This window comes from Letharia lupina (assembly GCF_014066315.1).
Source record: "Letharia lupina isolate WasteWater1 chromosome Unknown contig_14, whole genome shotgun sequence".
NCBI lineage: Eukaryota > Fungi > Ascomycota > Lecanoromycetes > Lecanorales > Parmeliaceae > Letharia > Letharia lupina.
In genome coordinates, this window is record NW_023502983.1 from 125949 (window position 1) to 138831 (window position 12883).

Here is a 12883-nt window from a genome sequence, read left to right on the forward strand (position 1 = left end):
TGCTTACGCATTGGCCCTCGTCAAGCAGTCAACTATGTAGAACGAAGGGTCCGGGCGTTGGTCTGTACATTTTTTGGAGTTTTTGGACCTACCTGAATGCCCTTCTCCGCATTCCTCCACCAATGGCAAAGCACAGCTTTCGGAATGCACATAGCTCAAATCTCAGTCAGTCAAGCCATGTCACACTTCTGTGGTGCTCGGTAAATATCTTCTTTCATGAGTATCAGAGTATCACAAACAGATGAAGATAAGATATCCGCATCCCGTCTCTTCTTCAGCATCTCTTTAGATTTATCAATCGTCTTCCATCTTCCTTCCAGGCCTATTGTGAGCTCAGACGGACAGCTGCATGTGGCTTGTGCAGATGCCGAGTGTGACCAACGGAGGGTCTGCCCGACTAGCTGTCCCATCGTCTTCGGGACTACATCATCACTGGGAAGACGACATTATCCCATGTTTCCTTAGTAAACGTCACCCTTTCTGTCTCAACCATCGAGTTCAGCACCAGTACCAAGCTTCCACCATCAGCAAGCTCACATCGATCCTATCTCCCGACGATCGATTGTAATTCTCCTACTACTTGCTTCTCAATTCTTCAGGCTCGGTTTTATCTTTCTGCTCTGCGGTTTACCACCAACAGCATTCATTGTTCAGCTTTACACACTATACCCTCCTACAAGATAAATCAAATACGGGTAAGCGGACCTCTCTACCTCCTCTCACGCAGTATCTACGGCATCAATAGTTTACGCACCCTCCAGATCCACGATCCCAAGCACAGTAGCCATGTCATCTTTGCCCAAGAACCTCGAGATCACCATTACCACAGAGCGGCCTGACGTGTCGAACAAGACGTCCGAGCCATCCGAATCTACCACCAAGACCAGCAACAAGCCCGAGAAGCCGGACCACAACAAGAACATGCTCCTCCCTCCTCATACCCCACCCTATCACACCGGCGCCAAGAAAGAGCCAGGGACCGAGGATGAGGCCTGCGAGGATGCCATCGCTAGCGGTGATGCAACGCCTAGCTGGGAAGGGGTTTGGCGCAAAGACCGCCGTGATACCAAGCATCAGGGGCCTGGTGGAGCTTCTTAGTGGCAACGAAACGGAGATGTTGCGTGTGGTATTGCAAGTGGACACGGACGAGTGGTACGGCCTTGTGCAGGCAGTGGTCAAGATACCTTATTGCTTAAGGTAGACAAACGGTATGCTCACTTGAGGATTGTGAATTCTGTAGTGCTGACAATGTGTATTCTAGGGCTGTTGTCCTGCAAAGCATGCTCACACGCTTATCTATCCGCTTCATGCATCTTCAATAAACGCTTCTCTTAATGAAATGCGCGCTTGATACAAGGGCTGATACGTCTATGAAACAAACCCAACGCACGTCAATCCTCGTACATCCCTTTACTCCAACCCTTTCCTCTCGTACATTCTCACCCAGGTAAAGTCAACCGCTCCGGCGCCATCGCATACCTCAACTCTCCCTCCGTGATCGCCTGCCCATCCCCGCTAAAATCCGGCATCTCCTCCACATTGATGCCCCCAGCATTGAACCTCGAATTCGTCGAGCACAGCTCCACAATCGATGAGAACCTACGCTCGCACTGCCCCAGGAACGGAACGGTAACCCCGTCGGGCAGATAATATCCCAGCGAGCAGCCGGGCAACTCGGTCCAGATCCATTTATCGCGCACCAGGCGCGCGGGTTGGGGGCCGGTGAGGCGCTTGCAGATGATTGGGATGGCGATGTCGCAGTTTGAGGGGTTGAGGCCGAGCATGGGCGGGTCGGTGATTTTGACACATTGGGCTGCTGCGGCGAGGGCGGAGGGAAGGGTGAGGTTGTGGTTGTTGGTGGAGAGAGTGATTAGGTTGACGGGGGGGCTGTTGATGGTGAGGGATGAGATGGGGAGGGAGTGGAGGAGGAGGGAAGGAAAGAGAACAGTGGGCAGATGCATGGCGGGTTGGATTTGACTGCCGGGGCGAGGAATGTTTCGAGGATCATCAGAATTTACATACGTTTTTGAAGATGGTGAATAGACAGACCGAAACAGAAAGCGGAGTGAAGAGCGCGAGTCATACAAGGCGGGTAGAATGGCGATTCGACCGGGAAACCGTGTAGACGCCAGTAAAATACTACGAAGTGTTTTGCCGCCAGCAGAGCTCACGCGTAGACGCTTTCCCACCCCAATCAAAATGCGATATCATTTCTACCAAGCATTCGCAGACCAAGAAAAGCGGTGCAAACTGAAAAGGCTCGTCAACACCCTGAAGACTGTATAAAGTGGAAGAGCACGAATAGACAATCAAAACACCAAGCCACGGAAAACCACAAGACCAAAGATATAAAGATATCTCATAGACCTTCCGTTCCCGGACCGAATTGTCGAGAGTCGCCACCAAGATGTCCTTCCGACTTGGGCTTCAACCGCTCACGAGACCCGTGACGGCGCTCTGGCAGCTCCTTTGCCCTTTATTGTCGAAGGCGTACTAGTACAGGTGAGGCTGGCTTTGACGCCTTAGCTTCGGATGACTTTCATGGTTGTAGAGGGTCTGCAAGTGGGGAAAGCATGGTCTGGAAATGCCATACTTGAACAAGCCTAGAAGCTTTGTGAAGAATTTTCATTTTTGCAACTTTGCTATGATTAATGAACAGGAATTTTGTCTTACTGACGGTTTGTCTGTCAAGCATGTTGATGTGAATAGATTTCCATGTAAAGAAAGGAACTGTGTTGGGCGTGCAAAGCGTTGAACAAAGTGTTGGACATTCTCCTTCTTATGGTGCAAAAGGAAGGACACCTCATATCCCATTCCCGAGGCCTGAAAGTTTATTCGTTGCGCATAGTAATCCATCCAGACTCCTTTCTGGGGACACTCCGAACTCACAAGGCACGTCAATCATCCCATTTCCAGTCCATCACTCTCAATCTCCAATCCTTGGTGATACGCTTGCTTCGCCCATAGCGTTCAAGTACCTCACTAGCGTGCTCTATGTGCCAGTACACCCTCACGTTTCGTCTTAACCTCCAAAGTAATGGAGGAAGGGGTACAGCATTTTCCGAATCATGAGTATGTCCAGACCGAACTCTAAAGATTGGAACTTCTTCCGCGGAGTGGGGAAGTCTAGACCCGCTTCCCACAGGATCCTCAGAGTTGCTATCAACAACTTGCGTACGGGTCAAGGGGCTAGCTGTATGTTGTACTTACTCATAGATCTTGACGCCCATTGGTGGCTCACGTCAGACGAGGGATTGACTTTCGGTTTCAATGATATAGACCTGAGCCCAATTATAAGAAACAAAGTAACCATGCAGACAAAGAGTGTGGCTACCATTTGACAACCAGAGCAGTATCACGACGATGTTGTTCGTCGCAGGCTGATGAGTCCCTGGAGCATATGTTGGTGGTTGCATTTGGCCGAGTCGGGCAGCTCTCAAAGGAAAGACCACCTACCGTCGTAGTACCCAAGACGAGAACTTGCAGCACTTCGCTCTCATTACTCGGCCAACGCTGCCGACGTAGTGCCAATCCTCTTCCCCTTCACCGTCAACTCCTCAACGCGCCCCTCCATGTCTGCAAGATCAGACCTACGACATACTTCGGTTCCCTCAACCTTCCCTCCTCGGAATGCTTCGCTCCAACCACTTATACCGTCGCACAACCTTGTCCTTTTCACCATCAATCATCGGATAGAAAGCAGCATGATGCTCACAGCGATCTTCGATCTCATCTTCGGGATTAGGGTTTGGACCCTTAGTGATACCGCACGATGATAAGAGTGGCTGCGAAGTCAGCATGCTAACCCGAAGGGGACTGGCACCTTGGCACGTCTGAAGGGACTGAGGCAACTTGACGCGGATACTTTGTGTGCAGGCACGCAGGCGAGAAGGCGTCTGATATGACATGATCTCAACGCCGTTTTACGAGGCCTTCTCACTTGTGAAAGTAGGTATGTTTAGCACCTGAAATGCGGAGTTGCCCTAACGGTATTATTGATCGGTAACAACGGCTCTGTAGCTGCCCTGAGAGCTGGACTGCTGCCTAAATATTAAACGTTTGAGTTTCCATATCTCAGAGCATCCCTGAATTACGCGGCGCTGAGGCGAAAGCTTTGAAACTAGCTATCTTGAAGTAATATATAATCAAATAGGAGTTAGCAGCTACTGGGAAGGTGGCCGAGTGGTTATGGCGGGTGCCTCAAGTTTCAAAACTTTTCGACTTGATTTTAACAGGTTGGTACAAGCATCTGGTGAATTCCGCGTGGGTTCGAATCCCACCCTTCTCATTTTTTTTCCCCGTAGATATCGTTTATATTAGGAACGGTGAAAGGACTCCAAATCCAAAAAAATAGAAATTTTTTATACTATCGATATAGTAGTAAGCAATAATTATCGTACTCGTAAAGTCTTAATTAAATCGATACTATTTAAATATCTAGTATATTGACAATTAGTGTCTTTAATCCAGTTGGCTTCATCCTATCAACGTAATGTTCAGTGGATATTCTACGAATGGTCACATGATCTGTTTACAAGGCTGCGATGCTCTGGTACTGACTCTCACGCTGCTTTTGCCCACACCGGTGAAAATCACTGACGAGCATTCATGAAAGATCACGGCCACATAGTCCTTCGGAATCTCCGTCGGCGATTTCATCGCGGCCGATATTCCAATTAAGAATACCGTATCCACACTGCAGACCTCGTCGACGTCAGAACATCAAGAGCTCCTCTTCGAGCTGAACGGACTCCGCGTGCACTTGATGAGATCGTAGATCTGCAAGCTGATAACCAGCAAGAGACTGAAGTGAATGCTGTCAAAGTCCCTGCTCTTGCGTCACATCATCGGTTGGATGATTTGGCAGGGAAGTTGAGGCCTTACGAGAGTCTCCAAATTATGGCGGCTTAAACTACAGTGGGGGTTCAGTATGGAAACAGAGGTACAGAGCTTGCGGGCTTATTTGGTTGCGCATGTGGGGTACTTGAATATGCGGTTGGCGACTTTGAATCTGTAAGCGGCTACTTTGTTGTACGACAAGATTGACACTGAGGATATCTAGTACATTGTCCTGGCATGTCTCTAAAGAGATCGCGCAGCAACAGATGACTTTGGAGAAACACATTGCCGATTCGCGAGAGGCGGCCTCGAACGTTTCAAGTGAGCTGGCAGCTTAGAGCTATGTGACACAAGAAAGTAGTTCGGTAGGCGCAGAGGCTCACCAATCTACTCAGTTGGTGCGATTTAGCGCATGGATTGAAAATATTTACTCTAAGGCTACGGCATCTGTCTGTCGCCTCAGGTTGCCATGCTGGTGGATCTAGTCAGCCAGATATGGACCACGGACAAGCAGATAATAGATATTCTGATGCGGCAAAATAGCACCACTTCAGCTCCAGACCTACAACATACATGGTTCCAACAATTCTATCAAAATCGATGTTGCTCTGGGCCGGATTCTGCCAGTCCCGTCCGAGTACAATCTACAGGTATTTGGCCTTCGCAATTTCGAGAGGACGAGGCGCTGACCACCCAGACAGAAGATCAACGCGATCGTACTTGACCAATTCAAAGTGGGATCTGCTTACGAGAAAGTATCCTGTGGCGAATACGAGCTTTTCAACGGCATCGACTCAAGACAACCACTATCTGACTCTGGATTAGGAACGCTTGTCTCTGGCGTGACCATCACCATGGCTTTCGTAATCGGACTATACGAGCAGCAGCCGGTGATGAAGTATTCGAGGCCGGGATGTCAGATACGAGAGTTCACCACGCTCGCTACCGGAGGCCGGAGATGTTACCCATTCCCTCTATTTTATTCTAAGTTTACAATACTGAACTAACCTTGATAGTGCCACATGCAGCGTCTGGTTCGACATCTCTAGAACCAATCTTTCACGGCCATTCCAACTTCCTGCCGCGGAAGACGTATCTAAACCGATTCGTGCCGAGAGGAAGTGGTTTAAGAATGTGCGGCTCTTCCCAAACGAAATCTCAAGTCTGCCTCTCAGAGCCGACGAATCTGGGCAATATGGTAGGTGTGCCAACGTAGAGAGGGTTTTTCCAATACAACCCACCAAGGACGGAATTCTGGAGAATCGTGTGACTCACCCTAGCCCATACAGAGCATTCGAATCTCTACCACCCTTCCCTAGAATTGATGTGTCGCAAGAGATTGCAATCAGAGCCATGAGAGCCATTGGAGATACTGCGGAGTGACCGTGGATGATCTTCGAGAGATATGCGGTAACGATCCCGATTTCATTGACTCTCTGGGCTTGGATTCGTTCTTGAGCATAAAAGTCATTAGCACCATAACAAAGCTTGGAGTCGAAGTACCAAAATCCGCCACAGGCTCCTACCTTGTGTAGGAAGTCTCTGAGAGCTTTCTTGTGTCTTTCATCTTGTATTACATTGATGTGGTGGACCAGGTGGGGTCATGTAATCGACTCGTCATAGAGGTTGGACTTGATCGGAGGATAGAGGAAGGGGCTCTCTCGAAGTTGGGCTGGTCGAAGAGCGTCCTACTCTGACGGTTTCAACTCCGTGAGACATCTCCCATGGCGCTGTCGCCAGGGGAACGAGGATCTACTTCCAGAAGTCATCAATTCTTCCTCCTTGCTCTTTCCTTTTCCGCACCTCAACCAGCTCTCCAGCCAGCTCTATCTTCGTTTCCTTTTTTGAAAAGTCGCCAGGATATTGGAATTGTCGGCGTAACAAATGGTGGAATTCGGAGTACTTATCCTGGAGATATCGGGCAGATTACATTTTCATACCCCAAATTATGGATTTCTTACATTATCATACCCCATTTTGCATTTTCATACCTCTCAACAAAATTTGAGGTACGGATTTGTAAGATGCCGTCCTCATGGGGTGGTCGCCGTTGAAGTCGATTTCCTGGCTTCGTTCTTCTCGAGCTGGACACTGATACTCCACTTCCCACCACGTCGAGGAGCACCGAGCTTCTAGCGTGCCCATAGCACGACGACTGGAATCAAGATCGTAAGGGGAATCGTGATGCCAACCACTACCCATAGTTTGGTGGTTCCTATATGCCGTGTGGTGGTCTTATTAGACCAGGACGCGAAGTATGGCAGGTCATTACTGGAAAAGAGATGGAGCATGGGACCGTCGTAGTCTGCATGGCGCAGGTATTATAGTCCAGACCATACCATACCGGGACCTCAACCGTTTGTATACAACTGGGCCCTTGACGTTCCTCGAGACCTTGTGTTGGGGCTAAATCACCATGGACGTCTTTGGGGAATGGAAAGAAAGCTGCTGTTGGACTTTGAACGATGATGATATTGTTCGAGGTGGAGAACGTGGACAGTAACATGGCTACAGTGCTTGTGTTTCTTGACAAGACTCGATGAAGAAGGTCCTAGTGTGAATTTTTGGGAACTGTTGGAAAGATGTGTATGAAAAACCAGGTATGAACGTAAGAAGAATGTTTTCAAGCTCCTCAAATAGCAAGTAGAGGAACACTTCCAACACTCGGTAAGTCCTAAAGTGTTCAACCATGCTCATGCAGCTCATATCCAGTATACATAACACAACACACTGTAGTGTGCAAGAAAGTCACCATTCACTTGGCGCTGGGCGAATCTAAGTCCATACACCCAAGTGACGCACTTTCTCCACCTTTTCATAAACCACATCCCACTCATTACTGGGATTGCAGAAGGCTCCCGCATGTTTCAGAAGGTGGAATAAGCCCTTCGAATACCGAGATGCTGCCAACCGAGTCCCGCGGATGAGGTGGATATTCTGCAGCCGTAGTGGTCTCAAGCTTCTTCGGGAATCCCGCGAGCCCGTGCTGCTGAGACTGCAATGTAGATAAAGTCGGACTCCGCAAATCCTGGAGTCTGTTCGATGCCAGAAACGGGTCTAGTGGACGTGTTCGTCCGTTAGTAATAGAAGGATAATCAGTCTCATCGACGCAGGAGAGACTGTATCTCTCCCACCAAGGCTGCAGATCTTAATATGGAAGGCATTACTTCATTTTATGTGTATAAGGAGGTGTTATTCGAAAATATGCCATCCCTTCCTTCCTGTTCGTTTAGAAGATACTAAGTCGGTTAAGCTCTTTCATACTCTGGCAGCCAGTAGATATACTCTCATACCCGTGACAGAGACCCTTGCAATACCATCAGGATGGACGAGATTCTGCTCGTCGTTCCTAATCTTGAATCTCTCGATGCCGAGGCCGGAAGACGCCAGAGCTTGCATGAAGATGGCAACCAAGTGCCCTCCATAGCCTTCATGTGGGTCGTGCTCCACGACTGCTGCAATCTTGGTGACATCTGGCCCCTCGTCATGTTAATCGTATTCACTGTATTCGTCTCCTTCTTGCACTTCGCGGAGATTGTTGTCGTCTGTGGTAGGTGGCCGGGGCTCTGCATGCCAATGACGAGCGCCGACACACAGTTGCTGATCAGCAAATGGAACGGAGTCTTCCCTACCGAGTGAGGCTGCCTTTGCGGATTTGGAAACATATACTTGAGGTTCGACGTCGAGTGTCGTCTTTAATCACATTAGCTATGGTGACGTGGAAAAGTTGGCTGAGGGTGTCAGTAGGGGTGAGACAGCCAACTATCTAGACCAAACCTTCTATTGCGAAGCGTTCCATGGTGTGGTAGCTTGATGGGATCTTAAAGAGTAGCCTCTGCGCTTCCTGCTGCTGGAATGTTCAACTGGTGTGCTGGAAGTAGGCAAAGGAGTGATCTACAGTGTCCTTGTTACTGACAGGCCAGGACTAGTGAGCTGGACACCTTCCGAAATCAACAGTATATTTCCAAATCTAGACGCTATTTGGGAGCGGATGTTGGGTTTTCCTTAGACGTAGAGTACTGGTCTCCAGGGGTGACTCGGTTTAGCAAGGGTTTAGCGCGAGCAACCATCAAACTCTCCTATCCAATCACTCTCTCCCTTATGATTTCTTGGCCCGTTCCCAATAGTAAGCCATGTGCACCCCCACGCAGTCTCCTATATCTGAGAGAAAGTCTTCTACCTCCTCACTGCCTCTCACGCCTGTTCTCTCGCTCTTGCCTCTCCCTTCTTTCATCCCTCTCTTGTCTCTCGCATCTATCTTCCCTCTCAATCCTATCCTCTCTCTCCTGTCTTTCACCTGCACATTTCAGATTTAGCAAGGCTTCTTTGAAGCAGATTACTCAGGAAATAAGACAAGTTCAACAGTCGAAAGCGCTCGCGAGACATGTCTTGCGGCTCAAAACCAAGAGTTCGATCGGGGGAAGTGTTCTCCGAAATATGAACATACGTCGATCTTCCTTTTCCTGCCTTCTCCATCGATTTTCCCGCGCTTCTCGTACCTAAAATCCATCGTCCCCATGGGTGGGTGCACCGGGCGCGTGCACTCGCGCTGGGGCCGTGACCAGTCGAAATTTCTCCCCAGCGTCTTCATCTTCCGGGAAAGCTCCTGGAATATCGAATGCTCTTTCTCGCGCCCAGGAACCTTCACGCCGTCGAACTGGAAGTTGTTCCCTGCTTTCTATTGGCGAGTCTGTCATCGCTCGAACAGGAGAACGCGGTAACTGTCCTGACGCAACGCCGCGGTCCCAGTTCCCCACATTCCAGAAGCTGAAACCCCCAGGTAGCTCGGGTGTAGGTGCCCTGAGAGGCGGCGCAGGGGGTTCACCGCGTCTTCTATTCTGTGGTGGCATACCGCCGTTCGGTGGAGGATCGAACTGAGGGTCACGGCATTCAGAAGACCGCTGTGAGCTTCGAGCTACTCCTATTACTGGTGGTACGGGATCTGAATGTCGTTGAGAATCTAGACCAGGGAGTGGTTGCATGTAATGATGCGAGTCAATATAGATGTTATTGTTGATGATGACAGAAGATCCTGAGGGCCTGCTGATTATGATATGGTTACCGTGAGGTTGAGTGCTTTCGCCCTTTACAATGTCCGGGCGCCGTCCTCTGCTCCTTGCATCATCTGCTCCGCTGCTGCTTCTATCATTACCGCTCGCCCGGCCTGGACGCTGAGGAGGTAGGTCTTCGAGAGGAACCTCTTCACTGTGTAAACGGCGATTCCGGGAACGGCTTTTCATCAACCGAGCAAACAAGAATTGCGGGCAGAAGAGCGGCAAAAAGACCACGCCAACAGCGAGAACGGTGCCAATAGCAATTGCTGCTATTGTACCGCCAGACAAGTTGCCAGATGATGACTGGCTTGAGAAAGGGTCATCATGGGAGTGTACACTGCTGGCTCATTGCGTAGTCGCCATGATGGATGTTTGATATGCGTCTTTTGAGGCTGGACAAGCGGTAGATGGTATGAAGGCTCCGCAGGGGAGGATGATCTCGGCAGTTTGCAGAGTACAGGTGTCATATAACAGCCATCCTAGCGTGGACGGTGCACAAGTGTTGTAGGGGGTGGAGTAAACACCATATCGGGGATGGCAGGGGACGGTTTGACAGAAGCAGTACTGTTGCATAGACTACTGAAACCAGCTAGTACTATCAACATCGTTACCATTGTATGATACCATAATCGCAACGGAATGAGGACGCGCCATCGGCGCTTGCAAGTTGCTCAGCAATTCGCACCACGTTCCGATTGTTGTTATCGGTGCTTGCTAGCTTCAACACAGAAACTCCTGAAAGGAACTAGTGACTCACGGTATTTGGTGATGCTCTACTTCTACATAGTAGAGGTACAAAAAGAACAGCCCGGCCGTCATTGTCACTCCTACCATTATCCGGACCGTCATTTAGCAAGCAGCATTAAGAGATTTGACCACACCGCTCGCAATCCTGGTCGCTAGACCCTCAACGAGGTTGGCCTTCGCGAGCCACTAATGGCCAAAAGACGAGAGTTTGAGCTGAACATCTTCGGGGGCAGAATCCAGCATAACGCAAGTCCTCTATTCGCAGTCCGGAGGCCAGGAAATCCTTGTGATTTGCTATACCATATCTCCCATGGATGGAGCACTGTTGACACATGCTGTATTTGTCACAGTGCATGCCACGCGGTGAAGTACAGCTGGCAAACAGCGGGTGCAAACTTTCTCAAGAATAATAGCGACCTTCGCTCTCCCCAGCCCCGTAACGCACTGGCGAAGTCGAAGATCGAATCTGGACGGACTGCTACAAGGATTTCCATCCCCCATCTTGTTTCTTTTCATCATCTTTTCCTGGAGAATGAGGCTCTGATCGAGTAGAGAAAATTGAAAGCAGAACAGGAGAGAGTATCTCCAGTGCATTGTGGTATGACGTATAGCATATCATTTCGTTCTCCAACTGTGTAGTGATTCAGCACACCACTCATCTATCGAATAATCGTTGCAACATGCGAGCCTCGCTGTAAACAAGTATTGCTATCTCATGACCTTCTCCTTTGCTTCGAGGTGGCAGTGTCGGCGACGCTGGCCAGTGGTTCTGGAAGATCGATAGATACCGTCCCGTTGCCTGTCTCCAGACTTGTCCCATTGGCTTCTTCTCCCGAATCCGGGTTCACCCACCAAGGCACACGATTCCCTCTCGGCTGCATCCTCTCCCCTTGCCGCAACAGTCGTTCCGCACGCTCACGGAGATCAATTCTTTCACGTAAAGTAAATGCTCGGTCAATTGCGCGTAGTGCAACTTGCGAGAAGTGGAAGGCCATGACGGGATCATAGTTTCCGGGGGACAGCCAGTCGGGGACTACTTGGGCGAGGGTAACTGTGAGGAAGGCGGTGGACGTTGCTGGAGAAGTTTAGAACATCAGCCGCGGATCGAAGTCTCTCTCCGATGCAAAGGAGATTTAGGTAAGACGTACGGAATGGTCTATCCAGTTCAGTCTCTTCAGCCGTGATCCAGCCATTCATGACCTGGAGATCAGTCGTTGCGAAGCCGCCAATTTCGAAAGGGCCAGTGACGCATGAGTTCAGCACTTCATCTGCCAAATGGCGGATTTCGTCGGGGATGATATCGTAGGTTCGGGGCAAGCGCGGACCAGCTACGTCGACTTGGATCATACATGTACCTGAAACCCATTCAGGATATTAGGCAAGGTTCAAAAAGCCTGGTATAGAGACTGACCGTATGATCTACTCAAGGGTAAGGCGTGTGGTCCAATACCACTGTGGACTGCGTATGAGACATCGGTGTTCCCCTTCTCAAGAAGAGCAATAGCTTTGACGCAGTCACGGCTGTTGGGGAACAAGCCGTAGTACTCTTGACAGTACGAGTATCCTCCAATATCCTGAAGAGTTGATGAGAGGTTTTGACTCGCCAGAGCCAGAAGCGAGGAAGTGAGATTCATTTTGACCACTTGAATCTAAGATGTATCTGATCAGCGAAGAAGCTAGATGGACTACCTATCATCTTCGATACGTGGGGAAAGCTGAAGATATAATCGGGAGTTTTGGCAGCGCATATACAGGTGCTTAAGGTGGACCACGCATAGAATGAGTCCAATTAGCGACATCCCCTCTGTTGCGTGTGGATGCGATACGCGAGGTGATACCAGTCATGTGGTTCACGTTGAACAGCATGTTCAGTCAGCGACGGTTTCCCAATGATCTTGTGGCGGATTTATGCCCTACGTCAAGATAGCATCAAAGTAGCAAGTCTGGACCGCGATCCACCAATGAAGGCGCCACTTATTAGCAGTAGCAGGAGCAGGAGCAGGAGCAGTAGCAGTAGTAAGAGCCATAAGTGCTTTTGGTGTCTATACTGAAAGTCAGCTCAGATGATAGCCCAGGCAGAACAGCATGAGATGACATATGACACGCTGCCAAACGTGGAGATCTGATTAAGGTTTAGCGTGAAGAGGCACACATGTCGTCTTGCATCCGATGCAAAGCCTAGTGTACAACTCCTTCACCCCCACACTAGATGTACATCGAAAATACTTCTCCGATTGACGGTT

At 49.6% G+C, this 12883-nt stretch overlaps 4 protein-coding genes and 1 non-coding gene across 5 annotated transcripts; 3 read left to right on the forward strand and 2 right to left on the reverse strand.

Annotated features, from left to right (window-relative positions):
- Positions 1 to 786: 786 nt before the first annotated feature.
- HO133_002037 (uncharacterized protein) lies at positions 787 to 1201 on the forward strand (the record flags this gene model as incomplete). Its single annotated transcript, XM_037292965.1, is given in 2 exon segments — positions 787 to 1015; positions 1032 to 1201. 2 exon segments carry the CDS (start codon positions 787 to 789, stop codon positions 1199 to 1201), a joined length of 399 nt encoding a protein of 132 aa, XP_037150618.1.
- Positions 1202 to 4168: 2967 nt separating this feature from the next.
- On the forward strand, positions 4169 to 4288 carry HO133_002038. The gene has a single exon. It is a non-coding gene; the product is annotated as a tRNA-Leu (tRNA).
- A 1405-nt stretch (positions 4289 to 5693) lies between these two features.
- On the forward strand, positions 5694 to 6222 carry HO133_002039 (uncharacterized protein; the record flags this gene model as incomplete). Its single annotated transcript, XM_037292966.1, has 2 exons — positions 5694 to 5737; positions 5856 to 6222. 2 exons carry the CDS (start codon positions 5694 to 5696, stop codon positions 6220 to 6222), a joined length of 411 nt encoding a protein of 136 aa, XP_037150619.1.
- Positions 6223 to 9338: 3116 nt separating this feature from the next.
- Positions 9339 to 10712, reverse strand: HO133_002040 (uncharacterized protein; the record flags this gene model as incomplete). The annotated part of the gene is made up of 2 exons (XM_037292967.1): positions 9339 to 10230; positions 10651 to 10712. The coding sequence occupies 2 exons, from the start codon at positions 10710 to 10712 to the stop codon at positions 9339 to 9341; spliced, it is 954 nt and encodes a 317-aa protein (XP_037150620.1).
- Positions 10713 to 11353: 641 nt separating this feature from the next.
- HO133_002041 (uncharacterized protein) lies at positions 11354 to 12274 on the reverse strand (the record flags this gene model as incomplete). The annotated part of the gene is made up of 3 exons (XM_037292968.1): positions 11354 to 11715; positions 11789 to 11995; positions 12052 to 12274. 3 exons carry the CDS (start codon positions 12272 to 12274, stop codon positions 11354 to 11356), a joined length of 792 nt encoding a protein of 263 aa, XP_037150621.1.
- Positions 12275 to 12883: the final 609 nt, after the last annotated feature.